General features: G+C 42.1%; 1 protein-coding gene across 4 annotated transcripts in view; it reads right to left on the reverse strand.

The window, feature by feature from the left end:
* The window catches only part of ddr2a (discoidin domain receptor tyrosine kinase 2a), a 163391-nt gene that overhangs the window by 59885 nt on the left and 83304 nt on the right, over positions 1 to 20202 (reverse strand). The window contains exon 1 of one of the 4 annotated variants that reach the window (XM_078218115.1): positions 17551 to 17651. The exons of the other annotated variants lie outside the window; for them this stretch is intronic. Within the exon in view, the coding sequence (XP_078074241.1) occupies positions 17551 to 17570 (20 nt within the window). The 5' untranslated portion in view covers positions 17571 to 17651. Of the gene's footprint in view, positions 1 to 17550; positions 17652 to 20202 lie in introns of those variants that run through there. 4 annotated transcript variants of the gene reach the window in all.

Raw genomic sequence — 20202 nt, forward strand, 5'->3', positions numbered from 1 at the left:
ACGCCACAAAAAAATCAGCCATTAGTAAAGCATTTTTTTTTTTAAATGAGCATCTTGCTACTGTTCACATGCCTAGGCAACATTTCTCATTATTTGTACTTTTTATTAGTTCAATGATAAGTAGCAGGCATAGAAAGGTCTGGCATTTATATAATGCCTTGCACAATATCGGAATATCCCAAATCATTTGAAATGTCGGGAAACACAGTGGCCAATCTGTTTTAGTAATAATGATTAATATTGGCCGGGACATCAGGAAAACTCTTGCTCCATTACAGACTTATGGCATGAAATATTTTATACCCACCTGCGTGCAGGCAGCTGGGGCTTTGGTTTAACATCTCATCCAAACTTAAGCATTGCTGGAAATGTAGTACTCCCCTAGTACTACGCCAAATAGAACTCATAGCTTTCTGACAATGTCTGAGTCAACAGTGCTACCACTGAAAATCCACTGACAACGAGAGAAATAGGTTACCTTGCTTTGCTTCACAGATAGTTTATTATGTTAGAATTATGATTGAGGCAAGATTATAACAAAAGATTGCAAGGTTGCCTACAATTTAAATCATAGAATCCCTACAGTGCAGAAGGAGGCCATTTAACCCATCGAGCCTACACCGACAACAATCCCATGCACTAAACAAATCAGCGCAGTGGGATATGAGAACTGCCCCCCAAACCTTTTTCAAGCCAACTCCTAAAATCAATAAAACATTTAATTGCTCTAGAAGTACATCTTATAAACAGTAATAACTGCCACTTCCTGGCTTGTTAATGTATTAGTAGCTTCCTATATTTTGTTGTAAAAATTTACTGTGTTGTTGCAGTTTGGCATTTTCATGCATTAACCATTTTTAAACTTTTCAAAACGAACTGAAAAGCATTTCTGCTCGTACAAAACTTTGATCTTGCTTCCAATATTCTCAGTTCCATTTCCAATTACAGATCCCAAACTTTAAAACATGACTGACAGTGTCATACGCTTGCAGCTGATCTGTGCATGACTCCCGGAAGCAAAAACACTCTGCACGTCAGTGCAGTCCACGTGTCATTGCTGTGTGATTTGGTCCACATCGGGTTTGCAGTTTTTAGCAAAACAACTGAGATGAAGTCCCCGAGAACCATGATGCCTGTCTCGACACTCAGCAGCCCTTAAGGCAATCTGCATCCAAAGTTAACTCCAGGGCCCGACTCTACCCTGAGCTCAGTCTGCCAGAATGAAAATCCTGTCATTCAGGGCACTTTTTCCTTAGGTGGGAAATTTCCTGAATTGAGCTGCGTGCCTCTAAGGAAACCATTGAATGCCATTAACATCTTGGAATTCCCCATTGTCAATATCCTGGGGGTTACCATTAACCAGAAACTGAACTGGACCAGATGTACTGTGGAAGAGCAGATCAGAGGCTGGGAACTCTGCAATAAGTAACATACCTCCCGATTTCCCAAAGCATTTACAGAACCCACAAGGCACAAGTCCGGACTGTGATGCTCTCCACTTGCCTGGATGAGTGGAGCTCCAACAGTATTCGAGAAGCTTGACACCACTCAGGACAAAGCAGCCCATTTGACTGGCACCCTATCCACCACTTTAAACATTCATTCCCTCCATCACCAACACACAGTAGCAGCAGTGTGTACCCTCTACAAGATGCACTGCAGCAACCCACCAAGGCTTCTTAGACAGCACCTTCCAAACCCATGACCTCTCTGCCTAAAAGGACAAGGGCAGCAGATTCATGGGAACATCACTACCTTGAGGTTCTCCCCCCAAGTCACTCGCCATCCTGACTTGGAACTGTATCGCTGTTCCTTCACTGTCTCTGGGTCAAAATTCTGGAACTTCCTCCCTAACAGCACTGTGGGTCTACCTACACAACAGGGACTTCAGTGGATGGTGGCTCACCACCCGCATCTGAAAAACTAACACTCCTGTTCACCCTCAGTCTATTACCCTCTTGCCCCAATACCTCACAGTCAGTCTCCACATGTACTGTCTTTCCCTCCTCTCCATTGCTAATACTCATCCCTTCTGCTATCTCCCCTTGAAGAAGAAGAAGAGAGCACACAAGAGATAGAGACTCAGTGGGTGGTCTTCCAGTGACAGGCACCTTTGCAGCTTCTGGTAATGTGTGCCCACCTGGCCTGTTGAGAAGGGGCCCCCTTGCTCCAGGAGGTAGCAGTGATCGGTCGCGAGCTTCCTACTGTCCTTGGGAGAGCTCAACTCACTGAAGCTCCTCAGATCCCAGAGCAGGATGTGAGATATGAGTGAGACACTCAGGTCTCCTCCCCTTCTCCTTTCCAGTGATTGCTGCAGCCACAGGAGTTACAGTATTAGAGAGATGGATTTGAATGAGAGAGTTTCATTATTTGACACACTGGTTTCAATGGGATAGTTCCAGTAATAGAGAGATTGGTTTCAAAAGGGAATGAATTAAAAAATTAGAATGATGGGTTTTAATGAGGAAGTTACAGTATTAGAGTATCAGCCATTCCTCCTGCCGAGGTCCCTTTAATTTTTCCTTTGACAGATTTAGTGTGCCATCCTGCACACCCTCCCTGATTGGTTGGAAAACCTGGAAGTGGGATGCCAAAACCGTGACTCAGTTATGGAGCCACTGCTGCAGATCAAACCTGAGATTAATTCAAAAGTCTGCCCGCTGTCACACACAATGTCAAAATGCCTGGTTATCAAGACGAAGAATAAAGCAACAAATGTTATCCTGAATCTGTCTCGTGTCCCTAATATAAAACCCCTGGACCAATGTATTTCACTCACACTGGTGCTACTTCATTAAGCAAAGCGCCTCCTTTGTCAAGACATTGTCCTTAACAAAATTCCCTCATTGCCATTCTCACACTTGTTGCAACTATTCAATGTCTGAAATGACAGTGAAGAGATGTTTCAATAGTTATTGTAACTGAGAGTTTAGGGAAAGGTTTCAAATCCATCCTGCTCCCAATCACATATGATCTTGCAATACCCAGAACGGAAGTGACTAAAATAAAAATATTCCACTGCCTTCTGAGTTCCAAATTCTTTTTTTAAAAAATACATGCAAAAGTCAAATCCTGAAAAGAAAGCCAGAAAATCTCATAATATACAGGCTGGAAGATTATAGTAATTGTGTATTTTGATATAGGCTTTTGATAATAACAAGATGCTGAGAAGCTGTTTTTATAAATGGCGGTGGGATTCAGACAATTCCGGATAATAGAAGTTTTTTCCATTGCAACGTTTGATGCAACACTAATTTCTCCCTTGCTGCAGTAACAGAAATCCACATCACTGCAGTCCCCTTCATCTTCATCACAATTTGAGACTCATTTCTTTCCATTGGTATTTATTCAGCTTGCATGAATCCGATTGAAGCTACAATCACAGCAGTTTAAAGCACGGAAGGCCTTTGTGCATTGTGTGTCAAAATTGAAAGAGGAATGGCAAGCTTAATCCCTTTTTCCAGCTCTTGGTCCCTAGCCTTGTAGATTATAACACTTTAAGGGCAAATTCGAGTGAGTCATAAATCACAAAATCCCTAAATTGCAGAAGGAGGCTATATATTTTTAAATTCATTTGTGGGACATGGGCATCGCTGGCTGGGTCAGCATTTATTGTCCATCCCTAGTTGCCCGAAGGCAGTTAAAAGTCAACCACATTGCTGTGGCTCTGGAGTGACATGTAGGCCAGACCGGGTAAGGACGGCAGATTTCCTACCCTAAAGGACATTAGTGAACCATATGGGTTTTTCCAACAATCGACAATGGTTTCATGGTCATCAGTAGATTCTTAATTCTGGATATTTTTTATTGAATTCAAATTCCACCATCTGCTGTGGCGGGATTTGAACCCAGGTCCCCAGAACATTAGCTGAGTTGCTAGATCAATAGTCTAGTGATAATACCACTAGGCCATTGCCTTAAATTTGGCCCATTATATCTGCACCGACTCTTTGACAGAGCATCTCACCCAAGCCCCATCCCTGTAACCCCACGTATTTACCCTGCTGATGTGGTTGACTCTGAAGGGCCAATTTAGCATGGACAATCCACCTAACCTACACATCTTTGGACTGTGGGAGGAAACTAGAGCATCCAGAGGAAACCCACGCAGACACGGAGAGAATGTGCAAACTCCACACAGACAGTGGCCAAGGCCGGAATTGGACCCGGATTTCTCGTGCTGTGAGGCAGCAGTGCTAACCACTGTGCCACTCCCAAGTGCTTTTTTAAAAAATGTCATTAAGAGTTTTTTTGCCTCTTCCATCCTATCAGGCAGCGATTTCCAGATCCCAGGACCCTTTATTCCCAACTCTTCATTAATCCACTGCCAATTGCTTTAAATCATTTGGTATTCTTGCAAATTGTCCTGATGAATGCAAAGCAAAAGCTTTACTGTCTCCTTTTTTCAGCAATACTCAAGTTATGTACCAAACAACTCTTTAAAATTAAACAAATTAATACAGCCAAGGTAAAGCATCATTATATTAAGGGATAAATAAATATAACCCAACGAGAGCCCATCATAGAATTGTAGAATATTGCAAAACACAAATATTTGGTTCTTAAAACTTGTCAGTGTTGTTCTCCACAAGTCGCCTAGTCTAATTCCATGCTCTGAATGGTTTCCTGCTTTCACATGTTTATTAGCTTTGCTTCAACCATGGTTTATGCCAGAGAATTCCATATTCTAACTACTTAGTATGCCAAGATTTTTTCTAAACTTTGCCTTCAACTCTCCTTGTGATTGTTTTACATTTGTGACCTCCTGTCAGAATTTCATCAATCATTGGAAAAAATTTTACTATTTACTTTAACCCTTCAGCATTTGGAGGAGAAAGGGAGAGGGCGGGGGGGGGGGGGGGGCATGTTGGTGTACTGGTAATATAATTGGATTGGTAATCCAGAGGCCCAAGCTTTGGGGACAAGGCTTCAAATCCCACCACAGCAGCATTCAATTAATAATCTGGAATTGAAAAGTTGACCTCAATAATGGTGACCATGAAACCATTATTCATTGTTGTAAAAACTCATCCACCTCACTAACAGGATATCCTTCCCTAAATGCTCTTTAGGGAAACTGTAACTGTGGCCTAATGTTTTTTTGTTTTAAAAGCCCAACAAAGATGCAATTTCAGTGGTAATGTTTTTGTCATGAAGTCAGAAGGTTGTGGGTTCAAGTCCCATTCCAGAGACTGAGCACATAGTCCAGGCTGGTACTTTTGTGCAGTGCGAAGGGAAATGCTTTACTGTTTTGAGTTGCCTGACTTTTGGGTGCGATGTTAAGTGGTGGTTTCCATCTGTTATTCAGGTAGATGAAAAAATGTCTCATGGCATCTCTTGAAAGAAAGCAGGGGATTTATTTCTGGGGTCTTCGGCAATATTTATTCCTCAACTAACATCAATTGAAACAGATTATTTAGGCATAGTAGCCATTGTGGTAATGTAGAGAAATATGGAGCCAATTTGGAATAGGGAAGTCCCACAAAAATAGCAATAATATACTGACCACGTGATTTTTTTTGTGGTTTTGGTTGTCGATTAATCGTTGGTTAATCGATGGTTGTCGTAGAGGAAAGAGTCGAATTGGACTCCTCCGGAAGGCCGCTGCCCTCGACTTGACATGTATGCCCAAGCCATCAGGAGGTGCGTCAACACCAAATTCATCAGCCGCACTCACAAGACAGCACCGAACATCACCCAAGCACAACGCAACGCCATCCATGCTCTCAAGACCAACCGCAACATTGTCATCAAACCAGCAGACAAAGGAGGGGCCATCGTCATACTGAACAGAACGGATTACTGCAAAGAAGTGTACCGACAACTGAACAACGAGGAACACTACAGACAGTTACCCACAGATCCGACCAAAGAACACACCCGTCAACTCAACACTCTGATCAAAACCTTTGATCCGGACCTTCAAAACACCCTTCGTGCTCTCATCCCACGTACTCCACGCGTTGGAGATCTCTACTGCCTCCCAAGCCGGCATCTCCACATCACGATTAATCATTGCCCAGAGCACCAGGAAGAAATCCCCTGCTCTGCTTTGGAAATTGGTCTTTTAACTCCACCTGAAAAGGGCTGACACATCTTCATTTAAGACTCATGAAATTTGGTATGTCCACTACGACTCTCACCAACCTTTACAGATGCACCATGGAAAGCATTCTTTCTGGCTGTATCACAGCTTGGTATGGCTCCTGCTCTATCTAAGACTGCAAGAAACTACAAAGCCCAGTCCATCACACGAACAAGCCTCCCACCCATTGACACTGAATACACTTCCCACTGTCTCAGAAAAGCAGCCAGCATAATTAAGCATCCCACGCACCCCGGACATACTCTCTTCCACCTTCTTCGGTCGGGAAAAAGATACAAAAGTCTGAGGACACGTACCAACGGATTCAAGAACAGTTTCTTCCCTGCTGCCATCAGACTTTTAAATGGACCTACATCGCACAAAGTTGATCTTTCTCTACACCCTAGCTATGACTGTAGCACTACATTCTACATTCTCTCATTTCCTTCTCTATGAACGGTATGCTTTGTCTGTATAGTGTGCAAGAAACAATACTTTTCACTTAATACATGTGACAATAATAAATCAAATCAACTTAACATCTTATCCATCACACAGTGGAAAGACCACGCCATTTGACTGAACATCTCCCTTACATCCAGAATGATGCTAGCAAAATGATGATTCCAATGGATGGCATTCCACATGGTTGGGTTAAATCAGTCAGCTTGTGAGAATTTGTGCAAAAAACAAAGTTACAGGTCACAATTTAGCAATCGGATAAATCCAAGCCTGATTTAAGAGGTTTTTCCCCCTTGTGGAAGCAAGAGCTTGAAATAATTTTGAGTGTCCACATGGAGGTCACATTCAGTATTGTGCTAGAATTGGTCAGCACTGCAGCCAATTTCTTACAGATCTTTGTTGATGGCCTAACCACTTGCATTGACAGCAATTATTGCAGGAATTGATGTATACATTTAGCCATTTCCCTATGGTTAGGCACCAATTCCAAGTAAATGCTCTAGAGTTGACACAAATATGTCGGAAGTATTCTAATTGTTTAATGCAGTGCCTAGCAACTCTGGATTAGCACGTAGCAGCAATGATGGCTTCTGAGAGAATGCGATAGGAATTCAAAGGGATGTCACAGAAAACAGGACAAAACAAGCTAAATTAAAATCAAATTAGCTCCAGTTTCAACAGTGAGTCTAATGATCTTCACATACTGAACAGAAAATCACTGTTGCGTTCTTCATAAAAGACAAATATTCATATTTACAATCTTTTAAGAATGAACCAAAAATCACTGAGTGCAGTCGATATGGTTCGGATTGCGATGCATGGGTTGGTCAAGTTCAGCTCACCTCACTTCATAGATAATTGTGATCTTCAGGAACTTGCTTGACCATTTCATGGAATTGGGGGAAAAAAAACTTCCAATTTCTGAAACTGGCTACAGGAATGTTTTGGCATCCCCTGCCCTCCCCTCCCAGAGTCATTATTACTTGTGGTTGCCAAGGATAGGGCACAACTTATTACCTAGTGACTGCCCCCTCACCTGCCCAATGAATTGGGCAAATATTATAGGCTTCCTTCCTGCTCAGATATATGCCAGTGTGTTTATTAATGGGTGTGATATAATCACGACACAAATATGACCCACATATACTGGTGAAATGAATGCCATCTTTAGAACATTTATTCCATTGTATTTTCATTGAATAATTTGCCACTAATTCGCAATCAGGAGTTAAGGAATCTACATCTTGGTCAAATGTCTTCCTGGCACTATCCTGAAGATATGGAGCTGAATTTTCCAGCCCTTCCCATTGGCAGGATCTTTCAGTCCCACTGATGGTGACCCCGGGTGGTCAGTTTTCCATTGGTACAACTGGCAAACAATGTTGCCAGTTGACATTGGTGGGAATTGGAGGATCTCACCGCAAGCCAGTGGCGAGCCATCTCCACGACTGGAAAACCCACCGTTTGATGTTGCAAAACCCTGCTCACTTTGAGCTATTCCTCATTATTACAACTAGCATCCCATTTCTATATCTGAGGCATTGACTTCTGCTTTCTTCACTATCTCCATAATTGGGAGAACGAGGGAGTGCACACAAGAAGTTAGCATACTTATTCCACACATAATCAGCCTAATGTTCTTAACCATATTCAATCTCTCACCTTAAAACAGCATCTATTCCTTATACCAGTGTGACAATTCCATTTCTCATAGCAACTTAGAAGTGTTAGTGCCTCAGTGCTTCACTTTGTCCATGTGTAAATGTGAGTAACTGGGTTTAGAAATAATGCATTTCCTGTGATGCCAGGCCCTTGACAGACAAAGAAACAGAGACAAAGAAAACCCTTAGCATCATCCATAAAGGCTTTGAGCATCGCTGCCAGAGGTTAAAGGCCAACAATTTAACCTGAGCACTGCATCCTGAACCATCTTCAATCCTCAATCACCATCTGATAATTGGCAAAAAATCCCACTTTGGCCCTTTCTTTAATTCTTTCATGAGATGTGAACACCATTAGCAAGGCCAGAATTTGAGCCCATCCCTAATTGTCCTTGAGGTGGTGGTGTTGGGCCACCTTCTTAGAGCTGCAGTCCATCTGGTGTACGTAAACTAACAGTGCAGTTAGGGAGAGAGTTCCAAGGTTTTGACCCAACAATGGTGATATAGTTCTAAATCAGGATGGTGTGGGGCTTGGAGGGGAAGTTGCAGATAGCAGAGGTCACAGGTCAGGAAGGTGCTATCAAAGGAAATTTGGTGAGTTGCTGCAGTATATCTTGTATATATAGTGCCTGTGCTCTTCTCTCCACATGGTATCTGCAGGTCAATAGTCAGTTCGCACTGATGTACAAAATGCAGAAAACTCTTGTAGTACCAGTCATTTGAGCACAGGTGGCTCTGCACTGTTTAATTGAACCCTGCTAAACTATCCTAACGCTGCTAAGAATTACACTGAAAACCAATTTAATATTATCAGTCAGGCTTGCAGTGTGGCTCACCAACGCTTGCTAGAAGCCACATATATTCACACACTGGGGTCTACCCTTTACACACAGGAGATATTGTCCACAGTTTGTGCATTAAGCTTAGGGAACAGTCATTCCCTGGTTCATCCCCCAGGGCAATGCCATGACCAGTGTCCATCTGCCCAGTTTGACTATGTACAAAGCTGGGCAGTTAACTGTTTCATGCTACATGCAGTATAAACTGTTGTTCCCGAACTGCAGCTGGTAATTTCCTGTGAGCTATCCTATGAGTACAAGATAAAAAGTTTAAATGGCATGTTTCTTTTTTCGGAAATACTCAAGTCCTTATGTTTTACTGAGTATCATCTTGTTTGTTTAACAGCTCTGTTTATTTTTGTTTCAGAATAAACACAAATCTTTCATTATTGCTGACAATATAAACAGGGGGTCATTCAGCCTTATGGTCGGACACCTTATTTGTTGGTCATAAATAATACAGCATTACTTCCTTGGAAGAGCTTTATTATGACAGGAACCATAAAAATAATCTATGTTGCTTCATGCTCTGTCTCACATTTTTCTCCCTATTAACATCAATAAAATTAAGATAAATCTGGGTAATAAAATGGACAAAAGCAAAATACTCGTAATCTGAATTAAAAAGAAAAAATACTCAGCTGATCTGGCAGCATCTGATTTAGGATCAGGACTAGGCCATTCAGCCCTTCGAGTCTGTTCTGTCTGCCATTCAATAAGATCATGGCTGATCAGGTTGTGGACTCAGCGCCACTTTACTGCCTGCCCTCCATAATGCTGGCCTCCCTTGTCAATCAACAATCAAACTCAGCCTTGAAAATATTCGATGACTCAGTCTCCACTGCTCTCTGGCATAGAGAATTCCACAGGCTAACGACCCTCAGAGAAAAATGTTCTCCTCATCTTTGTCTTAAAAGGGAGACCCCTTTTTTGAAGGCTGTATTCTGTTGCCCCCCCCAAATAAAATAAATGAACAGGCTTAATGTTTCAGCGCAATGAGCTTCTATCAGGTTTGGAAGATAGAATTATCTTCCAGGTCTGATGGAAGCTCATTGCCCTGAAACATTAACCCTGTTCACGTTTCAGATCTTAATGATGAATAACTTTTACCATCGAAAATCTTACAATTCTGTCAAAAGGTCATCAACCTGAAACCTCTGACCACAGATGTTGCCTGGCCGACTACGTGATTCCACTATCTTCCATTTTTATTGGGATAACTGTGACATTTGCTTAATATGTTTAAATCCTCTAAATTACTCATCTGATGGTCTTATTCATTTTCCTGCTGTTTCGACTGGATTGAAAAAAGAATTCTGTGAGCCTCTACTTGGAATGACGGATACAAGTTATTTTGAACGAAGTGAAGCAAGCACAGTGTTGTTTGCCTGTCCTATAGTGTCAGACTTTCGACTTTCTAGTCACGAGAACAACATATGGGCAAAAAAAAAATGTTGTTTTCCCAAAACACTGCAGTTCTCATAGCAACCGTCTTTTTTCTCTTGGCTTGATAGCTGGAAATTCCATCAGTCGCTCTAAAACTGTAATAGCTTTGGATGGAACCCATGAAAAGCACTCGTCTAGTTTTTGTCATCCAACAATTGGTGGCAAAAGAGCCAAAAGCATCAAATGCTTGATTAAAATGCTTCCGATTTCAAAATAAATGCTTGAAATGCACTTATTGCTGATAAATTGATTTTTTAATTGCTTGATTGTAAAATTCATTGCATTTTAGATTAACTGCGAGAATAAAGGAACTACCAATGACATACGTAGAACTAGGAATGATGAGAATTTGAAGAGTTAGGGTCAAAATTTAGTTTAAGGTTTTTTTAAAGTTTTATTTATTAGTGTCACAAGTAGGCTTATGTTAACACTGCAATTAAGTTACTATGAAAATCCCCCTAGTCGCCACACTCCGGCGCCTGTTCGGGTACACCGAGGGAGAATTTAGCACAGCCAATGTGCCTAACCCGCATGTCTTTTGGATGCAGACCAAAGGTAATCCTCCCTGGATTGTTATCTGAGCCAGGCGCCAACTGGCATAGGATCGAACTGATTAGAGAATTCAACACGAGGCTCACAGAGTAGTGTGCGAAGAAGGGGTTACGATTCATTGGGTAATGACATCCGTACTGAAGAAAGAATGAGCTATGTAGTTGGGAGCACTCCACTTAAAACAGGCTGGGACCAGTATCTTGGTCAATCATAAAGCTGGGATTGTGTACACAGCTTTAAACTAACAGAGTGGGTAATGGGTTAGGGATCGGGTGAAGGTAGATTTAGAACTCCAAAGAGAAAGATGAGGCACTGGAACAGTCCAGTGATGTGAGCAAACATAAGCAGAATGGGACAGGGAAGAGGCCTAGGGTGGAATTCACCATCCTTCCCTGCCGAAAGGATCCTCTGGTCTTGCAGAAGTTAACGCTTGCCTGGGTCTCCCAATGGCGGTGCACACAAGCATGTAAATCGCCATGGACTTTGGCAGACCAGAAGATCCTGTTGGCAGCTGATGGCAAGCCACCTCGGCCACGGGAAAACATACTGCAGGGGGGTTGGAGAAATCCCCCCCCGAGAGTTCAACAAAAATTGTACATCACCTGATACATAGAAACTAGAAGTAGGACTAGGCCATTCGGCCTTTCGACCCTACTCCGCCATTCATTATGATCATGCCTGATCATCAAATTCAATATCTTGATCCCCCTTCTGCCCATATCCTTTGATCCCTTTAGCCCCAAAAGCTATAGCTAATTCCTTCTTGAAATCACACAATATTTTGGCCTCAACTACTTTCTGTATAAATTCACCACCCTCTGGGTGAAGACATTTCTCCTCACCTCAGTCCTAAAAGGTCTACCCTTTTTCCCCTCAAACTATGACGCCTAGTTCTGGACTTCACCACCATCATGAACATTCCTTCTGAATCTACCTTGTCTAATCCTGTTAGAATTTTAAAAGTTTCTATGAGAGCTGCTCTCACTCTTCTAAACTCCAATGAATATAATCCTAACCAACTTAATCTCTCCTCATATGACAGTCCTCTGCCATCACAGGAATCTGCCTGGTAAACCTGTGCTGCACTTTAGTAAGAACATCCTTCCCCAGATAAGAACACCATAACTGCACACAATACTTTAGGTGTGGCCTCACCAATGCCCTATACAATTGTAGTAAAATATCCCTATTCTTGTGCTTAAATCCTCTCGTTATGAAAACCAACATACAATTTACCTTCTTTGTTGCCTGCTGTACCCGCATGCTTACTTTCAGTGACTGATGCACAAGGACACCAAGGTCTTGCTGAGTATCTACCTCTCTCAATTTACACCCATTCAAATAATAATCTGCCTTCTTACTTTTGCTACCGAAGTGGATAACTTCACATTTATCCACATTATACTGCATCTGCCATGAAAATGCCAATTCACTCAGCTATCCAAATCGTGCTGAAGCATCTCTGCATCCTCCTTGCAGCTCATCTTCCCATCCAACATTGTATCATCTGCAAATTTGGAGTTAATACATGTAGTTCCCTCATCTAAATCATTATTATGTAATATGAATAGTTGGGGTCCCAGCAGAAATCCCTGCTGTACCCCATTAGTCAATGTCTGCCAATCAGATAAGCCCTATGGACAATCCCTCCGTATACACAGGATCTGCTCGGATGAGGAGGATCGCAATAGACACCTCCAGATGCTGAAAGATGCCCTCATAAGAACAGGATATAGCTCTCGACTCATCCGACACGCCACAGCAACAAACCGCACCGACCTCCTCAAAAGCCAAACATGGCGGACAGAGTACCCTTCGTTGTCCAGTACTTCCCCAGAGCGGAGAAACTACGACATCTTCTCCGGAGCCTTCAACATGTCATTGATGAAGATGAACATCTCGCCAAGGCCATCCCCACACCCCCACTTCTTGCCTTCAAACAACCGCACAACCTCAAACAGACCACTGTCCGCAGCAAACTACCCAGCCTTCAGGAGAACAGTGACCACGACACCACACAACCCTGCCACAGCAACCTCTGCAAGACATGCCGGATCATCGACATGGATGCCATAATCTCACATGAGAACACCATCCATCAGGTACACGGTACATACTCTTGCAACTCAGCCAATGTTGTCTACCTGATATGCTGCAGGAAAGGATGTACCATGGCTCGGGACATTGGGGAGACCATGCAGACGCTACGACAATGGATGAATGAACACCACTCGACAATCACCAGGCAAGAGTGTTCTCTTCCTGTTGGGGAACACTTCAGCAGTCATGGGCATTCAGCCTCTGATCTTTGGGTAAGCGTTCTCCAAGGTGGCCTTCACGACACACGACACCAGAGAATCACTGAGCAGAAACTGACAGCCAAGTTCCGCACACATGAGGACGGCCTCAACCGGGATCTTGGGTTCATGTTACACTATCTGTAACCCTCACGACTTGCCTGGGCTTGCAAAATTTCACTAACTGTCCTGGCTGGAGACAATACACATCTCTTTAACCTGTGCTTAACCCTCTCTCCATTCACATTGTCTGTACCTTTAAGACTTGATTACCTGTAAAGACTCTCATTCCAACCATTATTTTGTAAATTGAGTTTGTGTCTTTATATGCCCTGTTTGTGAACTGAAATCCCACTCACCTGATGAAGGAGCAGCGCTCTGAATGCTTGTGGCTTGTGCTACCAAATAAACCTGTTGGACTTTAGCCTGGTGTTGTGAGACTTCTTACTAATCAGAAAAAGACCCATTTATTCCAACTCTTTGCAACCTGTTTGCTAACCAGCTCTCTATCCATCTCAAGACACTATCCGCAATCCTATGTGCTTTGACCTTACATTGTAGTCTGCTATGTGGGACCTTGTTGAAAGCCTTCTGAAAGGCAAAATAAACCACATTCTCCTTGATCAACTCTATTAGTTACATCCCCAAAGAATTGCAATAGATTCATCAAGCATGATTTCCCTTTCATAAATCCATGCTGACTTTGTCCGATTATACCACTGCTTTCCAAATGCTGTACTATGAAATCCTTGATCATGGAGTCTAGCAACTTCCCCAGTACCAACGTTAGACTCACTGATCTATAATTCCCTGTTTTCTCTCTACCTCCCTTTTTGAATAGTGGGCTTACATTAGTTACCCTTTGATCTGTAGGAACCGTTCCAGAGTCCAAAGAATTTTGGAAAATGACCAGCAATAGGTCTACTATTTCTATGGCCACATCCTTAAGCACTCTGGGATGAAGATTATCACGCCCTGGAAATCTTAAATAAATGAAGGCGATTACAATGTTGCAAAAAAAAAAGCAGGTCTGAGGATTGAAGTGTTTTGGAAACCAGCAAAAAGTTGATAAGAAGGGGAAAAAATAGAATACGAGAGCAAACTAGCTAAAAATCAAAAATAGATTGTGAGGTCTTTTATAAGTCTATAAAAAGAGTAGCTCAAGTAAACTCTGGTCCCTTAGAAGCATAGATACATGAGGAATGAGAAAATGGCAGAGACATTGGACAAACTTTTTGTATCTGTCTTCACAGTGGAAGACGCAGATTTCACATCAGAAATAGACAATCTGGGGGCTAAAAAGACTTCAGAAATTAAGGAAGTTAATATCAGAAGAGAAAAACATCTCGGATAAACTTAAAGAATTAAAATCCAATAAACCCCTCGCATTTGATGACCTATGTCCCAGAGTTCTAAAAGAGATAGCTGCAGAGATAGTGGGTGCACCATGATTTCCCAAAATTCTTAGATTCAGGAATGGGTACATCAGATTGGAAGTTGGTAAATATTTCACCACTTTCCAATAAAGGAGGGAAAGAGTCAACAGTGGACTACAGGCCAGTTAACCTGATATCAGTTCTTGGGAAAATGCTGGAATCTATTATTAAGAAAGTCTTAACAATGCACTTAGAAAAGCATAGTATGATTAGAACAAGTCAACATGGTTCTACTAAAAGGATAGCCTGTTAGCCAAATTTATTTTTGAGGATGTAACTGGGAGGGTAGATAAAGGGAAACCAGTAGATGTAGTATACCTGGATTTCCAAAAGATATTCAATAACGTGCAACACAGAAGGTCAATAGGCAAGATAAGAACTCATGGAGGTGGAGTAATATATTAGCATGGTTAAAGGATTGGACAATGAAAAGAAAGTAGAAAGTGGGCATAAACAGGACTTGTGTGAGTTGGCCGGCAGTGAATACCATAAGGATCAGTACTGGAGTTTCAGCTATTAACAATCAATATTATTGACTTAGAAGAAGAGATCGAGAGTAATTCTTCAAAGTTTGCTAATGATACCAAGCTAGGTGGGAAGATAAGCTGTGGGGAGGATTCACAGAGGCTGCAAAAAGGTATAGACAGGTTAGGTGACTGGGCAACAAGACGGCTGATGGAGTAAAATGTAGGGAACTGTGAAGTTATTTACATTAGTTGTAAGAATAGAAAACAGCAGTTTTTTATAAATGTGTGAAACTTCTAAGTGTCAATGCTCAAAGAGACTTGAGTGTGCTTGTACAAGGAATGCAGAGTTACCATGTTGGTGCAGCAAGCAATTAGGAAAACAATGAGATGTTGGCCTTTATTTCATTTGAATTGGAGTACAAGAATAAAGAAGCCTTGCTACAATTGTACAGGGTTTTGGTGAGAGCACACCTGGAATTCTGTATGCAGATTTGGTCTCCACATTTAAGAAAGGACATATTTGCATTGGAGATTGGACAGTGAAGGGTCACTAAATTGATCCCTGGGATGAATGGATTGTCCCATGATGATAGGTTGAGTAAATTGGGCTGATATTCTCTGGAGGTTAGAAGAATGAGAGGCGATCTCATCGAAACCTACAAAATTCTGAAGGGGCTTGATAGGGTGGATGCTGAAAGATTGTTTCCACTGGTCAGGGACTCTGAAACAGAAGGATACAGTCTCAGGATAAGAGGCCGATCATTTATGACATCATAGAGAAATTATTTCACTCAAAGAGTTGTGAATCTTTGGAATTCTCTACCCCAGAGGGCTCTGGATGTTCCGTTGTTGAATATATTTAAGGCTGGAATAGACTGATTTCTGGTCTCTCAGGAAATCAAGGGATTTGGGGAGTAGGCGGGAAAATTAAGTTGAAGCCTAAATCAGCCATGATCATACCGAGCAGCGGAGCAGGCTCGAGGAACCATTTGGTCTACTCCTGCTCCCATTTCCTATATTCTTACTGAAGTAAATTGCTCAGGCCAGCTATTGGAGAGTTTAAGTCCAACATAAAAGATATTGGTGTTAGACAAAGCTACATACATCTAGTATCAATATCAAACCCAGGTCAGTTATAGCAAGGCCGATACTCGAGGTTAAAGCTCTTTCTCTTCTCACCCAAACTTCAGAAGAACTGCCTCTTTGGGATACTGTTCCATTCCTTACAAAAGATCCACTGTTAATCCCTCTTACTGTTCATTGCTGAATTTGTTCCAAAACTTAAAACTAGTTTCAAACTTATTTCATCTAAGAAACAAGAAAACTAAATCACAGCAGCAAAACCTGGATTCAAACTCATGAATCCAGTGCACCATTTAAACTCTAAAAGTTTTTTTTTCATTTTGAATACACAAATTCATGTACTTGCAAGAGAGAATTCAAAATTATTTTTCAACATTTTACAAAGCTTCCTGCATATACCTGGCATGCATCTTAACATACTTTTTCAAAAGTACATTTACCAGGTTCTGCAACACCCTGGAAAACATCTTTATCTCTTTCTTAGAAGCTTCGAGAACTTGAAGACAAAGACAAATCTGGGCAAATGCGCGTTAATTTAAGCAGAGCATGCAAAAACCTGCCAAGAAGTTAAAGCTGCAGTCTCAGAATGTGTTGACTGGTTCAAAGTAATAAAAGGGATCCATCAAGCTGTCAACCCAATGCTGAGTGTTACCATGCATTCTCTGGACAAGCTATAGAACCTCAGTACTGTAGAAGTGGCACTGCCTGGTGATATACGATGAATCTGAGGGAATGTCATGACAAATCCACCTCCGATGCTGTGATCTACTGTTACACCTTTGAAACTGGGAACAAAGAACAGCCATTGGAGTGCGCTGTGGTTCATTGGATAAATGTGGTGCGAGATATATGGAATGGATTTTGAATGTGTGGGGAGGGGCAGGGACGGGCAGAGCAAGTGTGAAAGGTATTCGTGGGCTCTACTTTCAGCCTTGGAATATTAGAATTCCTGCGTGCTATTTAAATGCTGCTGCTCTACTTCCTGCGCACATAATCACACTTAGAACCAATAGACAAGCATACATAGGACTGGCCTTCACTTACACTATGTGTGTACATGCACGATCACAGAATTGCTACCTGTACCCATGTGACAGGACCCACACACACATTAATCTTGCATATTGACAGGACCTCCAGTCTCTCTCTCTCACATACATGCACACATAGACAGAGACAGACACACACACACACGTGTGTGGACTCATCAAAACTGACCAACCTGCTGAGCGATCGAAGCATTCTCTATTTTTAGTTTCCACCTTTCTGTGGCCTCAGTGCTGTGTGAATCAAACAGCCTTCACACAAGTGTAATTGTAGTGGGATTAAACAGAGAAATGTTGTTCCATTTATCTTAAACTGCATCATAACACCCATTCAAACCAATGCATAGTTTCACATACAACACAACAGATTCAGTAACAGCATTTCAGAAGGATGTTTTATTTTTATGGGACGCTCTCTTCAAAATCTTCTCTTGGAAGTTCAGAAAAAACAAATGCTGAGAGTAGATGAGGCTGCTTTCAGTGTATTTTTTTTCTGTTAGATAATTTGGATGCCAGAGTAGACATGAGCAAAATGTTGTTTGTAGAATCATAGCAATCATAGAAAGTTTATGGCACAGAAAAAGCCACTTGGCCCATTGTGTGTGCCCCAGCCGAATACCAGTAGGATGTTTTAATGTCAGTAGAAAGCGTTCATGGACCATCGGACTAGCCTGGCTCTGACAATCAGAAATTAATTCATGGACGTTGCTTAAGACCTCTCCCAATTTTTAAACAGATGGTTAAGATTGTTGCTGAGGAACTTGTATAGCTTTCTACAAAACTAAGTAGTGAGTATCTTACTGTTAAATGTGGACCTGATGAGTTTTAAAAAATAGGAACCTTCAGTGCAAGACTATAGATAGCAGTGACAGATTTGTTCAAGTTTAAATTTATTTATTATTGTCACAGGTAGGCTTATATTAACACTGCAATGAAGTTACTGTGAAAATCCCCTAATCGCCAAACTCCGGCGCCTATTTGGGTGCACTGAGGGAGAATTTAGCATGGCCAATGCAGCCAACCAGCACGTCCTATGAACTGTGTGAGGAAACCGGAGCACCCGGAGGAAACCACACAGATACGGGGAGAACATGCAGACTCCGCACAGACAGTGATCCCCAATCAAAAATTGAACCTGGGTCCCTGGTGCTGTGAGGCAGCAGCGCTAACCACTGTGCCACCACTGCAGTGAAGAGTACAGAGGTGTTCATTTTGTCAGAAAAAATGATTATAGAATCCATTGAAGGTAAAGCATTGAAGTGGTGATGAGGGGATAGGGAGGAAGAAACGAGGAAATGGTGAGGATGGCTCGTGAAAACAGAGAGCTCACAATTAACAATGCAACACAATGAGTCTGGTGTGACTTGAATAGGTGTTACAGAGCACATTATGAATATGAGCACAGGCTCACTAACAGGGCTGGTCCATAAAGACCTGCAAAGGTCAGTCAGTCCATTGCAATCACTAACAGTGGCACAGATAGTCTGCTTTCATGCCAGAGGCTCTTTCCAGGCACTCACGGAATAGTTTAGGAGTCAGTCCAAAAAACTAAACAGCTCGTTCTTTCTTTTCCAAAAGACTCCCAAGATTACAGTTGCCAAGCCATTCTTTGCAACTTGTGTGTGCTCCATGAAGACCTTCTATTTATATACAGTTTTTCACAACCTGCGGTTTGCTGAGAGACAAGGATGTGTGAAGTATGGAGGTGGAAATTTGTTTCTCCATCTTTTGGTCCAGAACGATTCACATACTTGGGTCTTGCATTTTAAAAGTTATGTAATTTTTTGAACACTCCAATGTTCATACCTCTGAAATAGAAACTGTATAAAAATCTGATGCCGGTCATCCTATTATAGTAACGTGAAAATGAACAATTGTTCAGCTTATTTCAACGTTAATAGTGCAAAGATTCTTTTCACGGTGGCACAGTGGTTAGCGCTGCTACCTCACAGCACCAGGGATCCAGATTTAATTCTGGCCTTGGGTGACTGTCTGTGTGGAGTTTGCACATTCTCCCAGCGTCTGCATGGGTTTCCTCCGGGTGTTCCGGTTTCCTCCCAAAGTCCAAAGATGTGCAGGTTAGGTGGATTGGCCGTACTAAATTCCCCTAGTGTCGCAAGGTTAGATGGATTAGCCATGTTTGAGTGGAGCTAGACCCAAACTCCAAACAGGGGTGAGAAGAGTAAGGATCTTTTAATGTCATAAAAGGCTAATTCCAACTTGGGTCTCATTCCTTTAGCTCTTTAATGAATCCTCACCTGGGAAAGATCACATTCATGTCAATCCATTAATTAAGACAGACATTTCCAATCACCATCACCTCGAGGTGATGAACCAGGCTTGGACATATATTTCTGTTCATAAAGTCCCTACAGTGCAGGTGGAGGCCATTTGGCCCATCGATTCCGCACCAACCCATCTTTTTATCTTACCCAGGCCCTATCACCGTAACCACACATATTTACCCCAATAATCCCCCTAACCTACATATCTGGGCATACTAAGGGGAAATTTAGCATGGCCAATCCATCTAACCAAACCGCTTTGGACTTTAACACCCTGGAGATGTAGTGATCATGGATTTTGTGGTAGTATTCACATCTCTGAAGTAGAAGGGTTGAGCTCAGGCCACACTCCAGACACTGACTGAAACTGGATTTACATCTAGTGGGGGTTTTCTGTGCAGGTTCCCTTATAAATGATAGCTTGGGATCTTGGCTGTAGCCTGAGGTACTTCATAAATGAAAACCATGAGGGAGGCAAGGGAGATTACCTCAGTAACTCCTCCCTATAACTGGCTCAAGAAACTTGAGTAGGAAAGGCCTCTA

This window comes from Mustelus asterias, chromosome 8 (genome assembly GCF_964213995.1).
Source record: "Mustelus asterias chromosome 8, sMusAst1.hap1.1, whole genome shotgun sequence".
In the NCBI taxonomy this organism is placed as follows: Eukaryota; Metazoa; Chordata; class Chondrichthyes; order Carcharhiniformes; family Triakidae; genus Mustelus; species Mustelus asterias.